This window comes from Monodon monoceros, unplaced genomic scaffold (genome assembly GCF_005190385.1).
Source record: "Monodon monoceros isolate NGI ecotype Baffin Bay Population unplaced genomic scaffold, NGI_Narwhal_1 Super_Scaffold_6, whole genome shotgun sequence".
Lineage (NCBI taxonomy): Eukaryota > Metazoa > Chordata > Mammalia > Artiodactyla > Monodontidae > Monodon > Monodon monoceros.
Window position 1 is genome coordinate 86438649 of NW_021703783.1, and position 26199 is coordinate 86464847.

The following is a 26199-nucleotide window of genomic DNA, read 5'->3' on the forward strand; positions in this document are numbered from 1 at the left end:
TTTTTGCCCACCCTATGCATCTTGTGGAATCTTAGTTCCCTGACCAGGGATTGAACCCAGGCCCTCGGCAATGAGAGAACAGAGTCCTAACCACTGGACTGCCAGGGAATTCCAGTTTCCCTTCTTTAAAATGGAGATAGTAACACTAGTCTGCCTCCCTCACAGGGGAGGATCACATGACATAATGATCCCCAGAACTTCGATGTCCATACTCAGTGTACACGCTTGGCCATTCTGAATACCCCATCAAAATATGAACAATATCCCTGTTCATTTTCAAGCTGTGGACTGTGCAAAAAGATGCACACTCTACATGGAGTGGATTACCTGTGAGTTTGTGTGGTTTCATTCATTCCCACGGCAAATGTTCATTTATCATCATGTTTGTGCTAGTTTTACCAACGTGGAAACTAACATAGCTCCATTTCCATGATCAAACTTGGAAAGGGGAGGAAGAGTACATTTCTTAGTGAGCTGCTTGGGGCCAGGTTTGTACAAGGCTTGGGGAGCAGAACAGTTCACCCTGGGAAGGATGGTCCCTGCATGAGACTGGAATAGGATGTCAGGAGAGCAGTTTTAGCCCAGAGAGGATGGGGTAAAACCCTCTTAGGACATCAGGAAAAGCCATCCACCACACAAAATAAGGTGAAGAAAGGGTCCTACTCTGGAAAACAGAATTTGTCTGCTAAAAATCTCTCATTCTTTTTGTCCCTGAGGACAGTGCTGGGCCATGGGGGAGACAAAAGTGTGACCAGGGCTTCCCTGGTGGTGCAGTGGTTGAGAGTCCGCCTGCCGATGCAGGGGACACGGGTTCGTGCCCCGGTCCGGGAAGATCCCACATGCCGCGGAGCGGCTGGGCCCGTGAGCCATGGCCGCTGAGCCTGCGCGTCCGGAGCCTGTGCTCCTCAACGGGAGAGGCCACAACAGTGAGAGGCCCGCGTACCGCAAAAAAAAAAAAAAAAGTGGGACCAGAAGGTCAAGAAATGTTGCAGATGTTGGTGTTATTTTACTATTTTCTTTTTGCAGGGGGAAGGTGGGCAGGGGTGAGGAAAACTATACGCAGTCCTAGGAAGTGTTTAACAAAATGGAGAACCCTGGTATGGGCCAGATGTGGATGTAGAGTGAGATGAGGGGCCTCCAGAAGGCAGATTCAGAGGGTGGGAGCTGGCCAGTCTGGGAGTGGCTTCCCTATCCTTCTACAACAGGGGTCAGCAAACTTTGTAAAAGGCCATTCATGTGATAGGCTTAAAAAATGGCTCCCAAAAGATATCCACATCCTAATTCCTGAAACCTATAAATGTTATCTTAATTGGAAAAAGGATCTTTGCAGATGTGATTAAGTTAAGGATTTTGAGATGGAAAAATTAATCTGGATTATTTAGGTGGGCCCTAAATGTCATCACATGTATCCTTGTAGGCAGAGGGAGATTTCACACACACACACTCTCAGACACACACAGGAGAAGGCCATGTGAAGATGAAAGGAAAGGTCAGAAAGATGTAGCCACAAGGCGAGGAATGCTGGCTGCCACCAGAAACTGGAAGAGGAAAGGAAGGGATTCTCCACTAGAGTCTCCAGAGAACGCACAGCCCTGCTGACACCTTGATTTTAGCCCAGTGATACTGATTTTGGACTTCTGGCCTCCAGAAATGTGAGAGAATAAATTTCTGTTGTTTAAAGCCACCCAATTTGTGGTACTTTGTTAAGGCAGCCCTGGGAAACGAATATATCTGCTATCCCACCAAATCCTCAAAATAACCTATGAGATAATAAAATATGATCACTTACTCTGTGCCAGATAATGTTCATTAAATATTCATAACAACAATATGAGATAGATACTCTTACTGTCCCATTTTACAGATGAGAAAACTGCTGCCCACAGAAGAGATCTGGCTTTCCTGAGGTTACATAGCTGGCACCTGGTTGAGCTGGACTTTGAACACAGGGGTCTGGATCCAAGTCCCAGGCCCTGGGCCACCCTGCGGTGAGTTCTGCTCCACAGCAGGTATTCTTTCTTCTGAACACATGGCCTGGAGCACTTAGTTACCACCTCCCTCTGCACTACCCTAAGTGGCCCCCTCTGGAATCCCATGGGGATCAGATGGGACAGAGGACATGAACAGTGATCAGTAAACTGTAAAGTTCAGTCCTAGGGGGACACATAAGAATTCCAAGTGGAAGCAAACCTGCTTGCCTTTCCATGGCAGGCATGGAGAGGCTGCCCTCATTGCTCTCATGTAGTGGGGGCCCCAGCAGCAGAAGCCACCCTCTCCCCCACCAGGCACACACAGGAAAAGTTCCTAAAGCTGGAAGTGGCCCCAGGTGACCTCAGAGATGTCACTACCCAGAATGACCCACGATGCTCACCGCACAGATGATCACTGAACGCCAAGGCGTCAGTTCTTCAAGCCTGAATCAGGCCTTGCACCAGCTCATCAGTACCTCCTCCCCACTGCCTTTCCTGTAGGTTTCAAATTCAGAACCAACCCCTCCCAGAATCACAGAATTTCTTTGACTGTAATGACTTCTTCACCCCTCAGAGAAGGAGACATTAAGTGACATATCCGAGGCTACACAGCTAGTGTGTCCTGTATGAAGAGCCCTAGCTGTGGATTTCAGTATTCTTGGCTCCTCCTTTATTCCAGGCAGCTGGAAATTCTGTCTGGTGGGAAGAATCTGAGAAGGGGGAAGCTAGCTTTTAGACGCATTAGCCAGCCCACCCCTCCTTTTACCAATTATCATCATACAGAAACCTGTTTAGGAGGGAAGGTCCTCCTTCGGTACACTGTTGTTCCCAAGACACTTCTGGGAAGAACTCAACCTCAGTGGATTTGTCACAGCGCAAGATGCCAAGCCTGTCTCTCCATTCAATCATCCATTCATCATTTTTGTATCCCACATTCACTGAATATTGAGCTCCTATGTGTGGAGCTCCTTTGTGTCAGGTACTGTGCTAGTGCTTGGGATATAAAGAATACAAAGGCAGTCTCTGTCCTAAAGGAACTCACAAATTAATGCGAAGAGAGAGAAGAAAATAAATAATTGCAGCATTCCTAAAGCTCACACATTAGTTTTCCACATTTATTTTTGCCATTTTCTCCTAACAGTTTACTATCAATACTTACTAAGTATTTTCTTTGGATTGACTCTATTTTTTCTTCTTACTGAAGTGTCAGCTTTGGGTTTATCTAAGCTATAATATCCATGAATTCATGGATTTGATTTGCTAGTTATATTTTTTAAATTTTTTTAAATAAAATTTTTATTGTACTAAAAAGTTAACTATTAGATAAAATGTTGATGGGGATACCACCTAAAACCTGTGAAAAATACCAAATTATTGCTGTAATAGCAGTGTGAAGGCTGCCACACCAAGAAGAAAATGCTTTTCTCCTATCAGGTCCTGGCTGGTCAAGACACGTTAGGGTTAAAGGATTGATAAACAGTGTCTCAAGGCAGGAAGTTTTATGGCAGGAAGCAGATAATTCTGTGCTTAGAAGCATTAACTTTTCAGTGTTCATGTCATCTGAGAGAAAGACAAGGACATTCTCATTTCCAATTTTCTAGACCAGATGCTACAGGCAAAAAGGATCTATGATGTTTAAGACCACATTTTTCAACCTTCTGTTTCCATCAAGACCCAATCACTGAATGACATTCCCACGGGAGACATTCTCATGGGATTATGATGGGTGGAGGGTAAACCTCAGGGCTTGCATTGAGCTGTAGCCTCACCCAAGAGAGCCTATTGAAAAGCAGGCAAGAGAGGATGACATAATTTCGTTTCATTTTTATTTTTCTCAGTGTTTCTTCTTTTTTTTAAACATCCAAGTTTCCTAAAGTTTTAAGAATTATTGTGCCATACAATGTTGGACCTTAGATCATTCTGTTTTCCCTTGGTCAGGACCTGGGCTTTCAGGAGGGGAGTCAACTCTTGCTAGAGTGCAGTCGGGCCCCTCTGGGCCCTCCCCAACCAAAATCAAACTCAGAAAGGGAAAGAAATCCTTTCATTTGTCTGGCTGTGCCCCGCTCCTGCAAACTACTTCTGTCTCCACTGGCTCAGGAAACAGACCGCAGCCAAGAGGCAGAGAAAACAGGAAAGGCTAAACGTTGACCTTGGCACTTAGCAGGGCCCAGATGATTCGTGAAAGGCTTAGGGGATGTTTCTGACAGTGAGTAATGTTCAGCTCTGGCTGGGGTAAACTCCAGCCTCCAGGCAGGTGTACCTCACTGGACCGTTTGGTCCTGTCTGGCCCACTTGGGTGGGATTCCAGGCCTTTCTGCTCACTTAGGAAGGCGAGGCTCCAACCCTCTTCCCAGGGGCAGCTCTTGAGGCTGGGCTTTGGGGCAAAAGCACGGGGAGGAGGTAGGGGCAGACAGCAGGGGGGGACCAGAGCAAAGAGCTGGCCTTTGGAGCATGCGTTGGCTGGGAAGGGACACCAGGAAGGACATCTGAGCCACCTGACAATGCCAGGGCATCTCCACATGCCTGGAAGTTCCATTCTTGGTGGCCTTGACCCCGGCTGACCCAATACCTCCCTCTCCTTATCCTTTCCCAGGTGTGGTGTCAGCTATGGGGCTCAAAGCAGGCGTCTGGCTGCCTGGCTCTGTTCGTCAAGTGAATCTGAATACAACAAGGTCCCCATCACCTGCATCATTGCTTCCGGCAAACCTTCTGTTAATGAGGATGACACTATTTTAAAGATAATCTTGAACATGCTTTAATTGTTTCTCAAAAACAAAATAAACTCCAGGACTTTCACTACCAATAACAAAAACCTATTGTAACACTATCTTCCAAATAAGCGGAATACATCAGCGTACTGGGATACTGCTCATTTCCTTCAGTAATTTACTCCACACATATTCACTGAGCACCTATTGTGGGCCAGGCTCATCTTAGGCACTGGGGTTCCAGTGATGGCCCAAGACAGACATAGTTCCTCTCTCCATATATGGCTAGTGAGGGAGGCTGACAGTAATCAAATTATCATCCGAATAAATGTAAAATGTGACGTATGCTGCAAAGAATTGCTGCATGTGCCGGCTTGCAACAATGGATTCTTATCTGGTCCCAGAGGTCAGAGAAGGCTGTCCTGAGGGAATGACAATGGTGGAGAACTGTGGCTGTAAGACACTGAATTACTTGTCCCTCCTCATTAAGTTTCTTCCATGAGTCAGGTGCTGTCTCATTTCATCTTCACCGAGACTCTCTGAAGTGGGCATCATTACTCCTACTTCACAGGAGAGTAAACGCTAGTGCAGAGAAGTGTAATGACTTACCCAAGTGCACACAGCTGGCTAGTGGCAGAGCTGGGAATCAAACCCAGGTCTGTGTGATTCTCACACTGTGCTTTTCCCCTCAAGACATACTGTCTCCCCAGGAAATGCATTAATAGGAAAAACGTGATTAGCAGCTGTACGCACTTTGCAGATTACAACTGTGATGCAATCTCTATCAACTCCTTTAATCCTCAGTACCAGCTACGATATAGGTTGGGCAGGTACTGGTGGCTGCATTCTGCAATGGGATAACCAGGGCAGAAAAGCAAAACGTGGCAGAGGTAGCTAGAACAAAGAGCTCGCTCTTTTGGTAAGGCTGAGCTGCTGTGTTCTGCCTCCAAGTCCATGAAGGAACCCTGTGCCCTGACTGAGCCCCCTGATGCTCGCTGCCTTCATTTCTGTGTTCCTTTGCCTACCTGCCTGGACACAAATTAAACAGCTTCCAGCTCATGGGTGTGGGACACTGCATCTGGTTTGTGTTTTGCTGAACTGGGTTGGGATTTCATGCCTGCAGCTGGCCCTGGGGGGACGAGGAAGTAAATGAGATGGGGGTCTCAGGAGTGTGTCCTGGGGAGTAAAATTACAGATGACCAGGGTATAGCTGCTCAAGATTGAGCCGCGCCTGAGTGGACCAGGCCACCAAAGGGCCTCTGAGCAGTGCACCATCGGCGGCTGCCCTGGTTTCTGTTTCACATCTCCGCTTGCCTTGGCATTTTTCACCTAAGTGTTAGCTGAGAATCACTGGCTGAGAACCCCGGAAATTTCTGTCCCCATCTCCACCCTTGGAAACCTCACCACAAAGAGTTTTGTAATCTGCCAAGTACTCTGCATATGGGAGGGATTACACCTTGACCTCAAACATTTACTGTTTTTGTTACTGACTAAGGGTCTGGGTACTAAAATAGCACTGCCTGGTCGGAATCCTGGCTCCCCAACTCACCAGCTATGTGACCTTGAACAAGCTAATGACCTTCTCATGCCTCAGTTTCTTTATCCTTCAAATGGAAGTAGTAATATTAACCATGTCATAGGGTCGTTACTATGAGGATTAAATAATATAATGTGGGTAAAGCACTTAGCAGTACCTGGCAAGATAAACACTTGTTAAGAGCTAGCTGCTATTAAAATTAGTTATTATTGCTTCTATTTCTTTTCTTCCTTCCTCACTGTCTCCCTCTGTCCCTCTGTCTCTCCTTTTCTCCCTCCTTCCGTCAACTGCTTCTTAATTGTATAAGGCACCAGAACTACCAAGACCTGAAAGACCCAGTTGCTCACAATCCTGCCCGAGGTCCCACGGCCAGAAAGTGGACTTAGCCTAGCCTGGGGAGATTCAACTTTTAGGGTCTTGCTCTTTCCTTATGCCTCCCACCTCCTCCCTCTCACCCCACTGGTACCCAGAATGGTGCCTTATCCATGTACCTGTTCAATCAATCCTTGAGGGTCTGAGTAGGTAGTGGTCAAGGGTACCAAGAGTACCCTTAAGACTAGAAGGGTTTGAATCCTGGTTCTGCCTCTGATGGGCTGTGTGACCTTGGCTAAGTCACTTAACCTCTCTGGGGTTCAGCTCCCACCTATTAAATGGGATTATGATAATGTGTTCGCCCCACAGGGCTGAGCTGAGGTTTAAAGGAATTAATAATAAAGTACTTATACCAGTGCCTGGTGCATAGAAAATGCTACTTAAGTGTTAACTATTATTATTGTTGATGATGATTGGCTGAGGCAGGGCCAAGGCACAATTGCTGTTTAAGGGTTTCCCAGATCATGTTTTGATGTATTTTCCTTTCTCCAGGGGTTGCTTTGGGATTCTTAGGCAAAGCACATCCACAGACGAATATGCCTTTCTCCTTACTTTTTCTTTTCATTATCTTGAAGAATAGCTTTCTTTTAAAAATAGAACAAAAAGTATCCACAAAGAACTCCTTACCTCACAATGAAGCTTTCCCTCCATGAGTCCTCCCCATCCTATTTTCTCAAAGGGCTGGGATTTTTTTCCCCCTTCAAAACTATTTCTGAACAAAAATTCCACAGTAAGAAGGAAAACAAATGGGTTTTCATGTCTTGTAGTTCTAATACAAGGAATCTGGCCTTGCTTAGACTATGGATCTGGGCCTCAAAGTAGTTAGTTCATTCTCCAGGATCTCATCGGATCCTCCCAAGGACCAGGGGAACCAGAATCTGTCATTGCCATTATACAGCCAAGGGAGCTAAAGACCCAGGGACGCGAGGGCCTTGGTCTCAATTCATAGTGGAGGCTGACCTACTTGATACTTGCATCCTTGTCTATAACTCCCTTGCTACAATTGCTGAGCCTCTCACGTGGTCACTAAGGCCCAGCTCCTCCTCTGCTTCCTCCCGTGACCACAGGTTTATACTGCCTGAATGCCTGGCCCAGGAGTTCATGGTGCAGTCTGGGGCCTTGCAAGAGCAGTGTGGGAAATAACCTACCTATGGCCTCAGTCGAAGAGACAACAGGGAGTTGTGGAGACGGCGGTGTGCAGGAGCACACTTCCCAGTCTCACCTGGACAGCTGCTCCTCAGCACTTGCTAATTATGCCCTGGCAATGTAGACTCAGAGCTTCTGGTAAGCCTCACATCTACCGCCTGGTAGCTTTTACCCTTTGGTCCTTGTATCTTTTAGGGGAAACTCAACCTTGTCTTCTAATGACTGACGGTCTTTGCCAGACATGAACCCTGGAGGCAGACTGCCTGGGTTCAACTCCCAGCAGTACTGCTCAATAGCTGTGTCAACTTGGCATATTACTTGAGCTATCTGTGATCCAGTTTCCTTATCTGGAAAACGAGGACGATAATAGTATCTACCTTACAGGGCTGTATGACAGTTAAGTGACCTAGGATATGAAAAGTCCTCAGTTAAAGCAATATAAGTGTTTATTATCATTTTCCTCTTACCCAGGTTAAATTTTTCAAGTGCTTTCAACTGTTCTCCATACTCCATGCTTTCTGGGGCTTTCAACATTCTGATCGCTCTGTTCACTCTGTTTAGAAGGTAAGCCAATGTGGTCCCTTTTATCCGCTCCTCTTGGTATTTACATCCTTGTATAATTCCTTTCCTGAGTGTGGGCAGGACCTATGACATACTTTCCACCAGTAGAATACAGCAAAAGCAGTGGGATGTATATGATTATGTGTATGTGATCGCATTACATAGGACTACGATGCCCATCTGGGGAGAAGATGCTCTTCCCTGCTGACTCTGGAGAAGCAAGTTGCCATATAGTGAGCTGCCTATGGAGAGAGTCACATGGCAAGGAGCTGAGGGTGAACTCCAGCCCACAGCAAGTGAGAAACTGAGTCCACAGGAAACAGAACATTGCCACAATCACGTGAGCAAGGAAGATGAAGGCGCAGCCCTAGTCAACATCTTGATTGTGGCCTTGCAGAGGACCCAGCTAAGCCAGGCCTGGACTCCTGACCCATAGAAACCATGAGATAATAAATGTGTGTTGTTTTAAGCCACTAAGTGTATGGTAATATTGTAATGTAGGAATAGATAACTAATATAGTCAATTAACCACAATGGTAACTCTCCCCCATTCACCCTACTTTGAAAACTCTCTAATGTCAGTGGCCTGCTTCAAACAGGAGTCCTGGAATAGAATAGCATATCACAGCTGGCAATATTGGCACAATGCATGTGGTGTGGCCATAAGCAATGTCATTGCTTTTCTAATTGGCATAAGAGAATAGCTGCACTTGTCCATATGAGAGCAGGCTTGAGCTCCTACTGTGCACAGGGCACTAGGCTGGATGCTGTGAGGCAGGGGAGGCATTTCTCCCCTTCTTGCTCCTCCCAGGCAGACCCACTCTTTGGCTCGTGGTGTGATCACTTGGTGCAGGTGATACCCACAGCTCATCTGTTCTCCTAATGCTCTTCCCGCTTTGCATTACTTTTCTCCATCAAAGAGGAGGCAGAGGAAGTTAAAAAAAATACAGGTGAACTCACCTGTTTCAGCTGGAGGGGATGCAAGGGACCATCCAGTGTCAAGGAGGGTTATACTGAGACTCACGGCTCATAAGCAGCAGAGCCGGGGTTAGAAAAGCACCTCTGACATCTAGCACAACACTCTTTCTTCAAATGAAAACCTGCCGTTTTGTCCTTGTGAGTAGTAAGAGGCTGACACTGTGATTCCAGGTGGATTTTTGGTGCCAGATGCAGTCAGAGAATCTTTGACTTTCTCTTTGTTCTTGGGCAAATGAAGCTGCTTCTCTGAACCTCAGTCTCCTCATCTATAAAATGAGGAGAATGATATCTACTTCACAGGGAGTCCAGGAAGGCTGACAGGATAATATATGTAAAGTGCATGGCTCCAAGCAAGTGGTAGAGAAGTGCTTGCTCCCGTGATCACGTTCTTTTGGGAGGATTTAAACTCTCATGCATCCCACTGTGCACACAATCATGAGAAAAACATTTATTGAGCAATCAAATTGTGCCTGACATGTTCCCAGAAGGCATTTTCTAAGACTGAAAGAATCTAGTAGAACTTTGATCTCATCTGAGAAGTCTTGTCTGGTCACCCTAATCAAAGGAGGCCACTGCATACTCCCTGGCTCCAGAGTCCCTTGGTTTTCTCTTCTTCATTGCACTTATGACCCACTGAAATGGCCCATCTATTTGCTTCCATGTCTACTGTCTGTCTCCACCATGCAACATAAACTCTAAGGACAGGGACTATGTCTATCTTGTTTGCTGCTCTATCTCAGTACTCAGAAAAGGGTCAGACCTGGCATCAGTGCTCAATAAATAAGGAGGGAATGAATGAAAGAACCTGTCTTGTTTTTTTCCTACGAGAATTGGCCTAAAGAAGAATAAGGGGAAAGCCAAGAAATCAAACCATTTCAAAGAAGAAAAAACCACAGCATTCTAGCAAAACACTCCCATTTACTTATGCACTTTTCATATCCCAGGCACAGTGCCAAGCCCTCAGCGTGGAGTATCTCATTTAATTCTCACGCTGGCCCTATGAGGTAGGTGTTCTTAGTGCCCCCAATTTATAGATGAGGAAGCTGAGGTCCAGAGGAGTGAAACCTTCTGCATAAAAGCACACGGTTAGTTAAGAGGTAGAGCTGGGGTTTGGAATGCAAACCCCAGGGCCTGAGCTGCTTCACACTGCAGAAGCTGATGGTGGCCTGTGTTTGGGAAATAAACATGGAAATATTTAGGGGTAAAGAGGCATCATGTCTGCAGCTGACTCCTAAACAGTTCAGTTGTGTGTGTGTGTGTGTGTGTGTGTGTGAGAGAGAGAGAGAGAGAGAGAGAGAGAGAGAGAGAGAGAGAAAAGGAGGGAAGAGAGAAAATGTAGTAATATGTTAACCTTTTTAACCTTTAGGGCAAAAAGTATCTGGTAATTCTGTGAACTATTCTTTCAACTTTTCTATAAATAGGAATTACATCAAAATAAAACACTTTTTAAAAAGCCAGTGGTGGGGAGAAGATACAGCTCGCGTCATGGTGAGGAAGGGCACAGATCCTGCTTGGCTAGGATGAAGCCTAGAGATGGGGGTGAGAGGCTGGGACAGACTCTGGGGCCAGAAGGTCAGGCTGAGCAGCCAGGCTCTACCAGGGAGGCAATGCATAGGCACGGAAAGGAGCAGTGATGATGTTCATTTAACTAAGTTAATTAAGTCTGCCCTCCCAAAAGGCTTTATAAGCCAACTTCTAAATCTAGCTGCTTATTGCCATAGATACCCACATAGTCAGGAGAGCATTGTTTCCCTATGGTGTGGTTCCCACCCTAGTGATCCATGCAACATTCCAGCCTCTCCATCTCGGGACAGGAGAGGGTCATTAGAATGCTGGGGCTTCACACACTGTCACATAATTGTCCCTGGGGAGGTGGAAGCAGACAGCCTCTGCACATTTAAAAAAAATGCCCAGAGAGGGTAATTAACTCATCCAAGGTAGCACACGTGGCAGAACTTGGATTAGACCACCAGGGTGGTGGGTTCCCATCATGTGTTTACATTCTTCTTTCTTGGTACCACCACCGTTACATTACTAAAGCACTCATAGTTAGCCTTGAGTCCTGACTCCTTCCCTTGAAGTGCAGACACCATCTTTCCATTATTTTCTAAAGTAGCTGTGCATGGGGGAAAGTTATGCATACTCATCCCAAAGCATGGGCTTAGTAGTCAGACAGACCTGGGAACATCGCTTCCTATGGGGTGACCTTGGGCAAGCTATTTAACCACCCTTCCTCACCTGGCAGATCAGAACAAGGATGTCCAGACTGTTGGGTTGTTGTGAAGATTCATTATCTCGACATATTTATTGACTATTGATCTAGGTGCTGTGGATACACCAGAGAAAAGATAGACAAGGGCCCTGACCTCAAGGAGCTTCTATTTTAGATAGAAAAGACAATGAATAAAAAATAAACAAGTAAGTTTTTTTTTCCAGACAGCAGTAAGTACTGAAAAGGAAATAAACTTGAAACACAGGGCAATGGGAGGCACAAGTGACTGGGGATGGTTGTCTTACTTCAGCCAGGGCAGATGTCTCTGAGAAGGTGACATCTGAGCTGGAAGCTGAATCACAAGAAGGAACCGGACATGGCTGGACCTGGGAAGGTCAAGGGAGGAGATGGGGCAGTCCTGGAGCAGGAACCAGACTGGGCTTGGTGAAACATGGAAAGGAGGCCAGCATGGTGGGGAACATGGTGAGCTGAAGGGAGAGTGGGGGAAGGACAGTGCTGGCAGGGACTATATCATGTGGGGGATGGAAGCAGGAGGCATTTAGAATTCATTTTAAATGCATGAGGGATCCAGAGAGAGTTTTGAGCAGGAGAGTGATACGGTCTGAGATTTTTTCTTGAAAAAAGATAACATACATAACGTTATTGGTACAGGACCTGGCACAGGGTAGATAATAAAGGAGAGCTATATCATTGTTTACCATTCCTAGGCAGCACCACTAATCACTACAGACTTCCAGAAGGTGGGTGGCCCATGTGGACCTTCCTTCTAGAGGTGGTGCACCTGGATGCACCTGACTAAGGAAGGAGAAGAGCAGTGGGAACTATTGCTGACCTTTGACTTCCTCCCTCCCTCCTGCCGCCAACTCTCCCCGCCACCACCACCTAAGGCAGATGCCAGCCGCCTCTGCCAGGCCAAGGGGTAGGATCCCTGGGCCTCCAGCTGGCTCCAGCTCTAGGCCTCTGAGCCGCCTTCACAGTGCTGTAAAAATGCAAAGCATTCCAGCCATTTTAATTACTGGGTGTTGCAGAAGCCAGCAACCAGTTCATACAAAGGAACAACAGAAAAAAAATGATTTTTCAACATGCCTTTGGCCTCTCCCCTCCTTTCTCCCTGAAATCAGCCTCCAATCACTGGCTCCTAGGCCTTGAAAAGCACTCCAGGTATGTGCAGTCTCTTTAAGAGTTTGTTGACGTGACATCAAAATCTTTTTTCTCTAAATACTTGAGGCAGAGGCAGTTCCAGCTACCTTCAAGCGGTTTGGAAAGTTACTGGTCATATTCTTGACATGCTAAGACTATCACAGGGGCTCCATATTATACACACTGAGAACTTTGTTATAAAAGAGTTCAGTGTGTGGTGGGTCTGTCTGGGCACCAAGTCAGGGGGCTTTTAGTTCCTGAAATTCCAAAATGACCACATTATAAGGTACTCCCAAGGCATGAACCCTAAACACAGTATTCCAGCAGTGCTTGGATGTGGAGAAGAATTTCTTAAAAGTTTGTAATGTGATTAGAGAAATCTCCAAGTTCCCTAATTCTGGTTTTTCAGTAGCTTCGAAACACTTTCCTCACTAACAATCTAATCTAACAGTTTGTTGAGGACCTACTGTGTGTCAGGCATTGGGCTAAGTGCTCAGAAAACTCAATTAGATTTTGTCAACTAGCTCGCCTCCTAAAGAGGGAAAATGACACAGAAAATGACAATCCCAGTGCACTGTGATGAATATCAAGTCACAGATAATCTCTGATGGTGGAACCCAGCTTGGGTGGAAGGAGAGGCTGCTTGTATGAGATGATGACTAATGATAATAATACGATTGCCTTAATAATAATATTGACAGTGGCCACTCACTGATGGCTGATTCTGTACCAGGAGTTCTGCTAAGTCCTTCCCGTGCATGATGTTTATTCCTCACAACTCTGTGAAGTAGGCACTAATGCTGTCCCTATTTTACAGATGAGAAAACTGAGGTACAGAAAGGTTACTTGTCCAAGATCACACAGTTAATAAATGGCAGTGGTGTGCTGGTAAATACTTAACAAATAGCTCTCCAGGACAAAAAGCTTGGTTTGTAGCACCTGCCAATTACTATGGTATAAATACTCCCATCATGGCCAATTTTAAGTTACCAGTGTGATGTCACAGAATGCAGAGTTGGGAAGACTATTTCTGCCATACAGATTTAATAGCTGGAAATAACCTCAAGAGCATAGATTAGAGTATAACATAATAAAATAATGAAGTGATGAGTTTTAAGTGTTCATTACCTGTGTTTTTAATATAATTTGATTGTAAGTTTATATAATTACATATTTAATAATAGCCGTGTTTAACAGCTGACTGGGAAAATTCCAGAAAATTTAACCATCAGTTCTCATAAGCCAGGGTGAGGCAGCTCCAACACACCACTGGGGGCTCCAGAACCTCACTTTTCACCCCTCTAGACAAGTAAGAGGTAGTCAGGTAAGAGGAGGAAAGGCACTACAGGCCAAGGGAACAGCATGAACAAAGACTTAAGACATGGAAGTAAGAGAATAAACAACAATGACATTTAGTGTTTGCAACATGTTTTCAACCCATCACTGGAGTGCAGAGAGGTGGTAAGGAGCACAGAACTGGACGCTGAACTTCCAATTCTGGTTCCACGACTTATTAACTGTGTGATCTCGACCAAATTACTGAACCTCTCTATGCCTCAACTTTCTTTTCTATAAAATGGGTATGATAATAACAGCCCCTACATCTTAGAGTTTTGAGAATTAAATACATTTGTACCTGTAAAGTACAAAAACAGGACCTGGTACATAATAAATCCTCAGTCAATGTTAGTTATTTATTATTTGATCCTTAAAACTACCTCTGTTAATTAAATGTTTGTCCTCACTTTATGGAGAGTAAATATAAGTTTAGAGAGAAACTCAGTAGATGGAGGAGATGGGACTTGAATACGTGTTCTGATTCTAGCTTCTGTGCTCATCCCAAGGCGGAAATCACCTTGACCCCATGAATATTATTCTTCAGTAGGGCCTGCTGATGTACTCTCTGCCCTACTAAGTGTCCTTCTGATAGAGACCATAGCTGATTCATGTTCCTACACACCTTGATTGATGGGTGCAAGGCATTCTGGGAAGGAAGACCCACCCAGCGACAGACATTGGGCATTGGCCCCTTGTATCCTTGCTATTTTCTGCGTGTTCACCTTCACCCTGAAGAGGCAGGCTGGAAGGGTGGTTAAGAGCATGGACTCTTGGGCCAGACTGCTCTGGATTTAAATCCCAGCACTGCAGCATCCTGCCCATGTAATCCTGAGCAAGTTACATAATCTCTCTGTACCTTTGTTTCTATACCTGAAGAAAAAGGGATGGTGAGGATAATCTCGTCTACCTCACAGCTTTCATTATAAAGATTAGTATGAATTAATATACACAAACTGCCTAGAACACCCTGCACTCAGTAGGCACTCTGTAAGAATTAGCTATTACTATCAAGTTTTGGTTTCCTTTGCTGCCTCCTTCCCCCCATCCCTTCTTTGGATATTATGTACATGGTCAAAGGGGACAGGATATGAGAATATGCTCTTCCTTCATAAACACAGATTGATAGACAATAGGCTACTTGATGGCAGGGGTCTCATTCTTCTCTGTAGCTGTAGGGCCACACTCTGGTTCATACAGGTTCTCAGTGAGAATTTACTATGTGTCAGGACTGTACCAGTGCCTTATTCACTATACCTTGTTTGATCCTCATGAAGATCCTATGAATTTCTCTTCCATTAGATATCTGAGGCTCAGAGAGGTTAAGGAACTTGTTCAATGTCACAGTGAAAAAGCGAAGAAGGATCAAAACTCAGGTTTATTGACATCACAAGCCTTGGTCCCTAACCCCCTTGTCAGTCTGCCTTCCAGAATATTCTATTGGGAAGTTTTGAGAGATCATAAAATCTAAACCCCTGGTTTTACATTTAAAGAAAGGGGGTTTATTGATTTACTCATGGTCACTCAGCTATTGTGTGTGGCAGAACTGAGACAAAAACTTGGTATATTTCCTCAATCGTATGCTTAAAATTTCAGGAGGAAATGAAGCCATATTCAAAAGCTGTTAAAAAATACTGATCACTATTCCATCAGTTTGCCTCTAGATTCTGGGCCCTTTTCTGGTCATACAAATGTAATTTTCTGGTGGCATCTGTTCACATTCAGAGTAATGAAGGACCTAACCTTACCCCCAAATATTGCCTGCCCTATGATTTCTCCTGCCTTTTCTCCACTGCACATCAGGTCAAACAAGAGATGATGCATTTCACTTGCCTGCTAATAAAAGCTCCCTCCCTGGTCCTCCTTGTGGAGGTACCATGTCTCCTTCTGCTTGGTTGCATCATACAGTGATCAAGAGCTCTAAGTACTCAATGGGAACCCAAAAGATGAAGAGGAAGTCACCAGCACTTCATGAACCTATGGGTACAGTGACTTTGCGGTCTCCAGAAGGACTGCTGGCTTGGAAAGAGACCTCTAGGTATGAATCACAGCTCTGCCACTCCTTCCTTGTAAGAAATTTAATTTTTGAGCCTCTGTTTTCTTGGCTGTAAAATGGGCATAAAATAATATCTCCTTTTTAGGGTTGTGAGGATTGGAGCAAACACTGTATTGAAAGTGCCTGTACATAGCAGGTACTCCACTAATGCAAGTTCCCTTTCCTTTCTCTTGTCTTAGAAATCTTTTCAGCTTATCATCCCAAGGTTGATGAATGTTACAGGACAGGAAAATAATTATTTATGAATTAATCTCATCTAATTCTAATCTAATACTAATCTAATTCTCACGGGCCCAGCACTGAATTAGAGGAGTCTGGAGTGATGGGAAGATGATGAGATACTAAGGGGTCTAATTTCTTGTCTCGCCTTTGCCAGTAATCCTGTGTGACCATAAAGAAGCCCACATCTCTGGACCTTTTCCTATATCGGTAAAATGAGGGGGTTGGATTTGATGACGCACAGTTCTCTCCCACCTCTGGCTCTCTATCTCACCATAATATGGGTTTCCAAATACCTCCCCATTTCCTGGTAGGGTGGCCCAACATCTCATGGCACACTTGACCCTCCTGTTATAGTTCACACCACCCACTATTGTTTTCACATCTTTCTCTCCCACTAGACTGGGAACTCCTTGAGGGTAGGTCTGTGCCTTGTTCACTGTTAGACCCTCAGTGCTTATTGTGTACCAGTGGACAACCAGTCAATGTCTAAGGAAACTGGACGGAAGGAAGGCAGGAAGGAGGGAACCCTGTACTTTCTCTCCAGAGCTGATGAACACAGTGTGACATGCAAGTTGTGAAGCAAATAGAGACTGTCAGTGGAGCAATGGAAAGAAGGCTTTCTGTCTTCTGAACACTGAAGCTATAAATTCACACACCATGCATGCGCTTAGCCATCTGTGGTAGTAAATCAAGACACGGTAAGGGGAGAGTTCAAAACCCAAAACCCAAACTTGTTGACCTGAGGGTCATTATTGGAAGGTGACTGTAATCTAAAATATAGAAACCAAATGGATCATGATATTCCTGGTGCAGAAAAAGTCTGGGCAAAAGAAGGGAGGAGTGGCAAGTTTGGAGCAGAAAAATAGAAAGACCAAAGGGGTTAAAGTCAGCAATATGTGTCTGGTCTTGTCACTGACCAGGGAGAGGGACTCTTGCCAGCAGGTGTGGGCATTGTCGTGCCCTTGGCCAAGGACTCCCCTCAGCAAGAAGGAGAATTCCACAGTATCTCAGCTGAAATAAACTTGTGACCTCATTCCCTGTGTTCAGACTCCATACACACCAAAGCAGCTTTCTGATGAGAAACTAGCTTCATATAAAGCTCCCTATGATTATCAGGAAAACTATGAGGGTCGTGTTGACATGACATGACATGACAATTAAATCTCTCATTGGAACCAAAGACAATGGAATTTGCTGGTCTCTTTTGAATCTTAGTGTCCCTGGGACTGATTAATTCTGGGAGCTGAATCTAGTTGACTTTCTGGACCCAAGAAGCTGGATTCCAGAAACTCTATTATGGTGAATTTGTGAAGCTTATACACTGACTGTCCCTCCCCCTATTTTCTCTGCCATTCATTGGTTAGTTTATTCTCTCAGTATTTGGTAAGTGCCTACGATGTGCAGACGCTGAGCTAGAGACTGAAAACGCCCCTGTATTTGCTTGCTGTCTAAGGGAGAGAAAGACGTATTAACCACTAGGGGCAACAGAGTGTGGGAGGCACCGTGGAAATCTGGGGGATACTGTGTGGGTGGGAGGGGAGTGAGGAAGGAGAGACCTCGGGGGAGTCGTCAGCTCCGCTGAGGCAGAGAGAGGGTCAGGAAAACATCCATGAGCTGATTCAAGTTGAATCCGGAAAGATAAAGATCCTGACAGATGAGGATCAGGGGCATAAAGATGGAAGGTGGATTCCAGGCAAAAAGTGCAGTGTGAACAAGCCTCAGAGGCAGGAAACTGATAGCCAGAACCTAAAAGGTTGGAAGATGGGAACGAGGGCATAGGTTGGAAGAGATAAGCAAGGACAGGACATGCTGTTGTGTGACTACAGCGGTAGCAATCCCACTGTATTCTGCTCGAATGGCCCCCCTCTGTGGGGCCCTGAGAAGAGCCAGATCACAGAGAGCCTTGTATGCTTTGCTTTGGAGTTTAAGACTGTTCAGAAAGCCATGGAGAACAAATGAATCATTTTTAAGCAAAGGACAGCATGATTTCAGACTTATATTTGAAAAACTTTACACCAGCAGCAGTGCAAAAGTTGAATTTGATACAGAAAGACTCTGGACAGAGTGAGCAATTATGTGCCTATTGAAATAGTCGGGAAAGACTACCCGGGCCTGATCCAAGGCAGACATGGTGGAAACAGGGAGAAAGGGATGGTTAGAAGAGGTGTGTGGAGTGAGATTCTACTGGACTTGGTGAATGATGGTGCCAGTGGCGGGGATGGGTAACACCAGAAAGAGCTGAGAGGAAAAGACAATGAGTTTGGACCCTTAGGGACTGAGGAGGCCATGGGCCCTCCAGGTGAAACTGTCCGGGGGGAAGCTGGATCTAGACAAGAGCTCAGAGGGGTACTGCTGCTCACAGTGTCCATTCTAGGGCACAGAGCAGAGTGGTAGGTGGATCCAGGGGAGAGGGTGGGATTAGCCAGGGAGAGTGTGGAGGCTAGGAGGGAAGGGAAGGGGAAGGAAGGAAAAGGAAAGGAAGGGAAGGGATGAGAAGGGAGCCAAGGACCGAAAATTTGGAAACACCTACATTTTAGTGGCAGGAAGAGCCTAAAGAGCCTGCCAAGAAGACTGAGAAGGTACCGTTGGAGGCAGAAAGCAAAAACCCAGAGAGACTGGAGTCTCAGCAGCCGAGTTTAGAGAAGGATGTGATCGACAGCATCACCTGCTCTCTGGACATCCCCATTGCACAGGAATAAGTCAATTTCAATTCCAGCAGGTTCAAGCGAAGAGAGCTCAAGCACCTTGGCAGGAAGCAGGATTTGCAGCCCAGTCTGACAGCAGAGCAACCCTATGTCTGTCTGTCCACCCCATTCCCTCCAAAGCCACACAGCACCAGGCAGAGACGCTCATGTGTGTCTTCTGTGCAAAGCTGAGCATGCAACCTTCAAAGAAACCACAAAGGAGCTACTCATTTTTAAAGGAAAAAAAACACGAACTCCATGGGCATAAGGAAGACATTAAGACAGGGTCGAGGAGGAGAAGTTCTGCCTCTACTGCATATTACCCTTCACAGAAATAATCGACCAACTGAGCACACAGTCACTTTAAAAAAAAAAAGAGCAAGTGCTGGAATATTAGCTCTGTTTCCCATCTCCCACCACCCCAGAAAGCGGGGCACAAAATGTCTCCACTGTGCACATGTGTTTTCTGGCTTAAAATCTCTGGGAGTAGTTCTCTGTGGAAAGAAATGCGAAAACCCCAGGATTCAGGTGAATTCAGCCAGAGACTCACACTAAGGGGTCTTCACTCCCTGGCAGGGCTGGGGGAGAGCTGAGGCAAGAGACGCCCTGCAATTTTACTGCCATGAAATTGGCTCCAGATGGAAGTGAGGAAAGGTGTTTACTCCCTGCTGGTGCCAGACACAGAGAGAACCTGAAGTACCTACCACCTTAGGTCCATAATTCCCCAGTGCTGGGCAGCAACCCTGCTGAGGGTCTGGCCAGGGCTCATGGTGATGTGTGGACCAGGGCTGTCTGTTGCTTGGAAAAGGCTATTTTGAATGTAATGACTTTCAGATGGACTGTGGGTTTGGGGAAAGCCACTGAGGCTGGGGTCTGGAAGAGAAGGGGCGGGAAAGAAAAGAGGTGTTTCCCTACACAGCAGCAGAAATGTCTCACATCTTGTCAGTACCTTCACCAGGTTTAATTTCCAGAGGCCAGCTCTGCCCTGGAAGGGTAGGACCGTGGCATCCTCTGTTGTGTTCCCAGATCTCCCCAATCCCCACAAACCCATGATTCACAAGTATGTAGCTTCCTGAGAGCACAGCTCCCCTTGGGTTGACATGTGGCCAGCCTGGGGGTGGAGAAGCTGGGCAGCTGAGGACCCAGACGGGATGCTGACTGAGAGCTTTGTGGCCACTGCAGATGGGAGGGGTTAGCTTCACCCACTCAAAGGCACCCACACCCCACTGACTAGCATGGAATTGTGCTTCTCCCACCTTCTCAGTGAGACTGGCTGAGGATGCAGGCTGAGGGAATGGGTGTTCTCTGGCTTACAGTGCCCCCTAGCACTGGCCAGAGGGATAGGGCTCTGTGAGCTCTCCAAGGAGCTACCACCTGCCTATCTGAATACTGGAAAGGGGCCAGTGGGGCCGAATCAATTCCATTCATTCAACCGATACTTATTGACTTCTTTGTTACCAACACTTGATCTTTATTACTAACACTGTCTTCAAAGGTCTTACAATCCAGGAAGGTAAACAATCACTTTATAATCAGACAAGTGGTGTGAAAGAAAGAAGCACAGGATAACATGGAAGGGGGTTGACAAAGACTGGGGATGGGAATCGTAGAAGGCTTTCTGGAGGAGGTGACATTTAAGCTGTGGTCTTAAGGCAGTAGAGAAGTTCAATGAATTTTGGAAATAAGGTATGGAGATAACAAAAGGCATATTTCCTGACCTTTTAGTGCTTATGACCCAAGAGGCAAAAAGACAGATAAACAAGTAATTACAGTGGGGCTCTATCAGGGACAACACCCTCAATCTCTCCTATGCCTTTGCCATCACAATCCTTGTTTTCAGCCTGAGTCTTGGAGGAGAGAGCAGAAAGCAGAATAGAAACTCATTGTTGATTGACAGATTGATGGACATGCTTCAGTCTTGGTCATGTTTGATTTGTCTCAAACCTGTTTAAATGGCAAGATCTATCTTCCCTTCAGAGACATTCACCTTGCGCTTGAGACTTTTCCATGGATTCTGAGACTTTCCAGCCAGGGGGGATCTTGGAGATCACTGAGTTACATCTTTCATCCAACAAACAGGAAAACTGAGTCCAGACAGGTGAGGTGACTTGCCCACACACACAACTGCTCTGCAGCAACCTTTGGAACAAATCTCAGGTCTTCTGCTTTTTTTTTTTTTCACCCCAGTCTCTTTTTGTCCCCCAGAAAGAAAATTTTCATGTGTCTCTTTGCAGCAATATGTTTGAAATGTTTTCACAAGGTATTAGATAATTTAGAAAGGGAAAAGTAAACACAAAAGAGATAAGCCTCTGAGGAGTACAGAGCTGTATTCATTATGATTGGCTCAGAGGTGATTATTATCATAACAGAGAACGATTTAGTCAGTGCAGGCAGAATTCTCTACTTCTTGGGCACTGTGCAAAGGGACTCCGAAACTCATCTATAGATCTGAAATGCAGATTCAGGACTGCGAGTGGCTGCAGAAGAGTATAAACGTTAGGTCACGTGCTGCAGCTGGGGGGAACTGAGGCCCATGAGTGGGTGGGAGAGAGCCCAGGTAAGGAATCAGGCAGCCGCAGCAAAATCTTGGCTCTGCCACGAGCTAACCGTGAGACTCTGGGCAAATTCCTTCCCCTGGCTGAACCTTATTTTCCCCAACTATAAAATGAGGATGGGTAGTCTTTGAGGTCATTTTTCAGGACCTCTAATATAAGAGACTTCCATAGATTCTAGCATCCTGGAACTCGAAAGGAAGGGGGGTGGACAAGACAGATTTAGAAATTTCTTCAGTTCTTCTGGGGTTTATAAATCTATCATTGTCCTTAGCTGTCAAGAGAAAGTGGGGAGCCGATATCTTCATTCTTACCATTAGCCCCAGGCCCACTCCATCTAGCTTCTGAAGTGGCCTTGAAAAATCAATTCTTACATATTATAGGTCCATGGACACCATGACATCCAGATTGATGGCTGTGAGGTCTGCTTGCTGGAGGGCCTGACCCCAGCAGTAAGGCTCCCCTCTACAAGGATTCACGAAGCTTGCTTTCTCTTTTCCTCAACGTGAGGACTGAGCTGACCTCACATGGATGGGCAAAGGAAGTCCCCTCAGGTTAGACATTAGGGAGAATTCCCAACCGAAAGGGAAGCTGAACTCCAAAGACACTGGCCCAGCTTAGGATAGGGAGAGAGAGGAAATAAACCAAAAGGCAATTTTATTACCTTTCAGCTTGGAAAACAATCTGCTCTCACACTTACGTAATTAAGGAGCTGCCATAATCAAAAGCTTCAGATGTTTTCTATACAGAACCTGCTGCTTGAAGTTCAGCAAAAGTTATTTCTGATACTCATATTCTCGGCAAGCCTTCCCTTGGAAAAACTACTGGTAATTTGGACAAAACATTAAAGTGAGAAGAAAAGAGAGAAGAGAGGACCTCTACACGTAAGATGCTTATCCAAAGTGGATTTGGTCTGGAAAGGCTTATAAAACCTTCCACATGACTGGCACCGTGCAGGGATAAACGAAACTCTAAAATCCGACCAAGTATGCCCTCATTCAACCTGGATCCTTGGAGTGGCATACAGAGCATCCACTGCTCAAGACTCAATGGGTTGCTGGCCACACCCATATCCATGTCTCCAGGGACCCAATTTTGCACTCTGAGGGCTAAAAAGCAGTGTGGCCAAATATCTCAGGCCCCCAAGTCTTTCTAGTGTGGTTGGGGAAATAGTACAACTAGATCCCACGAAACAAGGAGCAAAGTTCTAAAGTAAACACCGAGAGAAGGAAAGCTCCCTCTAGGTCGAGCTATAGTTAGTTAAGGTGGGATGGGTCTTAAAAGCTGGGAAGGGGACAAGACAGAAAAATGTGGAAACTAGATTCCCTTTCTTATAGCTAAAATTTTTAAGAGGAAAAAAGGAGCTTAAAAAATGTTCTTGGAAATACCATTTCCAGTGAAATTTTCTGATTCTCCCATTCCAATGTCACTTCTCTGAGGTGTAAACAGAGGAGTTTCTGAGAAAGAGGTTGAACTTGCATTTCTGAGCAGTACTTCCTAGTCCTTATTTTGTTCCAAACTTCTAGCATTTCTATTGCCAAATCATTTAAGTCTCTTTCCAAATGGGATGGGTTGGGAGCGAAAGTGAGAGCGACCCTAGAACGATAGAAGGCTCCAGCTGCAAAAGGGCATTTGCACAGTTAAAGCAAACTGCTGCTAAAGTCCAAGAAAATAAAAGCCTCTCTTAAGGTGGGAGTGAGTGAACTGAGTTCCTGGCTGATTGCCAAGTAATATCACTTTTCTGTGCCAGTTTCCTCATCTGGAAAGTGTGTATAATACTTGGTGTTTTTCCTATCTAAAAGGATTACTGTGAGATGTAATGAGGTGAGATACGGAAAATATAAGGCAGAATCAAGATGTTACTGAATAATAAGAATAGTCACAGTATTAGTTATTAGCAGTTATCTATTATAGCTCATAGTCTCAGATCCTGGATAGTTCTCCAGGATCTGGTTTTATCCCAGTTTTGGATCAGTTCACCCTCAAGTTCCTTGCTGAAGGATGGAGACCTGTCTGCCCTAGGTGGAGTTACCATTTCCACCCGCCCTTTCTACTTATTGTTTTTCAAATAGGCTCAGGGACTTAGCACTTGCTGTTCTCTCCTTCCAGACTGACACATGGCTGAGGCTTCTTGTTCACATCTCAGCCAGGATGTCACCTCCTCAGACAGACTTTTCCTTACTATCCCATAGACGGCAGCACCCTCCCCAGTCATTTCTAATCCATTACTCTGTTTTGTTTTCTTCATGGCACTATTACCTTAGAAAATCACCCTATGTACTCATGTATTTACTGATGTATTGCCTTCAAGTTCCAAGGGAGCAAAGAGTTTGTTTTGCTCATCCCAGCATCCAGAACAGTGTTTGTTGAATGACTTCACAATTTACTCTGCCTGAGCCCAGGAAACAACTTTTTATTACAGCCAGCTCCAAAAGGCCGATGGCTTCCTCGTGGACAGGAAAGTCAGGGGAGGCGACAAGGGGTGGGAGTGTATGGGGGATGGTCATCAACCTGCTTCTTTCCCTTCTGACCCTGCTCTCTCCAGAGAAGGTAGAGAGTTAGCCTTTGCCTATCCTTTCCACCAGGCACAGTCGAGGCCTCCGGGACAGGGCCACCTCTGACCTGCCAAGGGCTTGGTGGTAGTTGATTCCGGTTTGGGTCAGAGGCGTCCAGAGGGCGGGGTGGGCGTGTGGCTAGGGTGCAGGCGGGAAGGGCACGGGGGCGCCGCTCGGAGGGCCCCTCTGCCAGTGCGTCTCGGAGGCGCGTCCAGCCCACCCACTCGCGTGCCCACAGCTGCATTATTCCCTATAAGGATCTGAACGGTACGGGCGGCCCCGCCCCGTCGCCCGCGCCCCCGGCCCCGCCCCTTTTTTGGAGGGCCGATGAGGTAATGCGGCTCTGCCATTGGTCCGAGACGGCGGGCCTCGCGCGCCCGAGAGGGGGTGCCCGGGGGACCCGCGCTATATCACTCTGCCGCCGGGCTACCGCGTAGAGCAGGCAGCGGGCGGACGCTCGGACAGCTTCTCCTCCTCCTGCTCCTCCGGCTCCTGCTCCAGCTCCCGCTGCTTCGCCCGGAGAGATTGCCCACCCGCCCAGTCGTGCGCCAGCGCCGAGGCAGCCTCGCCGCACCCTATCCCGTCCCGCTGGGCACTCGGAGGGCGGCGCGCCCGAAGCCAAAGTTGCCCGCAAGGGAGGGCGGGTGAGCTCAGGCTGCGGCGACCCCGCCGGCGGCGCGCAAGGCAACTTTGGAGAGGCCAGTAGCGGCAGCGGCAGCGGCAATGACTCCCTGGCTCGGGCTCGTCGTGCTCCTGGGCAGCTGGAGTCTGGGGGACTGGGGCGCCGAGGCGTGCACATGCTCGCCCAGCCACCCCCAGGACGCCTTCTGCAACTCTGACATCGGTAAGCGCTCCCGGTGTCCCCTCCAGAGCCCCCGCGGTGCCAGCTCGCGCGCTGCAGCCCGGACTTGGGCGCTGCTCCGGGTGGCATGGCGAGCCCCGCTCCTTTTCTCTGCCTGGGCTTGGGACGAGGTGGGGATACTCAGGTTCCTGGGGCAGGGGTTCCGGCATGACCGAGGGGGGAGATGCCCTGCAGAGAAACCCACAGAGGCTGCGTGAACCCCTTGCAGCCATGCTCTTTTAGGGCGTGAGGTCCTTACCGGTCCTTTTGACATCTGGAAATTTTCCCTTTTCACTATCACAGGACAGGCTGAGGGAGAAAGGTGGGGAGAGTGTTTCTAAAACTTGGAATGCCAACTAAAGTGCTGGGATGATGAATAGTTAAAAAAAGAAAGAAAATTGCCAGCCATGTGCAGGGAAAGTTGCAGGAGAGAGAAACTTGAAGTTTTCTGAGTTTTCACCATCTCCCCACTAAGTTCATTCTTTTCACTGAGACCTAACCCCGCCTCACACTCCCTAGGCAAGTGCTAACTGAGCTTCTTGGACTGCCAAGTTTGGGTGGATTTAAGGGGAAAAATGAGAAGAAAGCGGTGGGGTTGACCCTCCCCGGAGGAACTGTATTTGAGAGTGTTGATAGCAAGCAGGAGGTGGCGTGTGTGAGGGATCACTTATCACATAGCTGTGAGAATTCACAGGAAGGCTATTTCTTTTCCTTGAATGTGTGTGGGGAGGGGGAGACTGCGCAGTGGAAAACAGATTTGTCACCAAAAGAAAAAAGATGCCAAGGGTCACATCATGGTGACTATTCCAAATCGGACTTAGTGTCTTGATTAGAGACTCAGTAAGAAGTAGAACCATATCAACGGCCTTGAGAGTGTGCCCTTGGGAGAACTTGTTTGGGAGTGTTCGGGACACTTGTGCATGGTTGGCTAGAGGTGGAGTAGCAGCTGGAAAACATCTCTCGTCTCCTTTCCAGCTCATAAGGCATGCAAGTCCAGTGGCCCTTGCTCTGTGTGTGTGTGTGTGTGTGTGTACATGGGCTGGGGGATGCGGTAAGACACAGTCTAGCCACCCTCTGCCTGTGCAGATTCAGAGGTGAAGAATGGAGCGTGTGTGTTTTAAGGACAGTCATAAAGGGGAAAGAAATTTTCCACTGGGTCCTGGTGTGGGCCTCCACAAATGTGCTTGCAGGGGAGGAGGGCGGGGAGGCAGGGGCCTGGTGGGGAGAGGCACCGCTGGTGGGCCTGGCGGGCCTAGGAGAAGCAAGGGAGGTAGCTGTGCTGAGCAGGTCAGTCCAGTCGGCAGGCACG

The 26199-nt window shown here is 46.7% G+C and overlaps 2 protein-coding genes across 3 annotated transcripts in view; one reads left to right on the plus strand and one right to left on the minus strand.

Moving 5' to 3' along the window:
• The window catches only part of SYN3 (synapsin III), a 402826-nt gene that overhangs the window by 206144 nt on the left and 170483 nt on the right, over positions 1-26199 (minus strand). The window lies entirely within an intron of this gene.
• Positions 24440-26199, plus strand: part of TIMP3 (TIMP metallopeptidase inhibitor 3) — a 56409-nt gene continuing 54649 nt past the window's right edge. Inside the window, exon 1 of the mRNA XM_029206769.1 lies at positions 24440-24893. Within this exon, the coding sequence (XP_029062602.1) occupies positions 24773-24893 (121 nt within the window). The 5' untranslated portion in view covers positions 24440-24772. The remainder of the gene's footprint in view (positions 24894-26199) is intronic.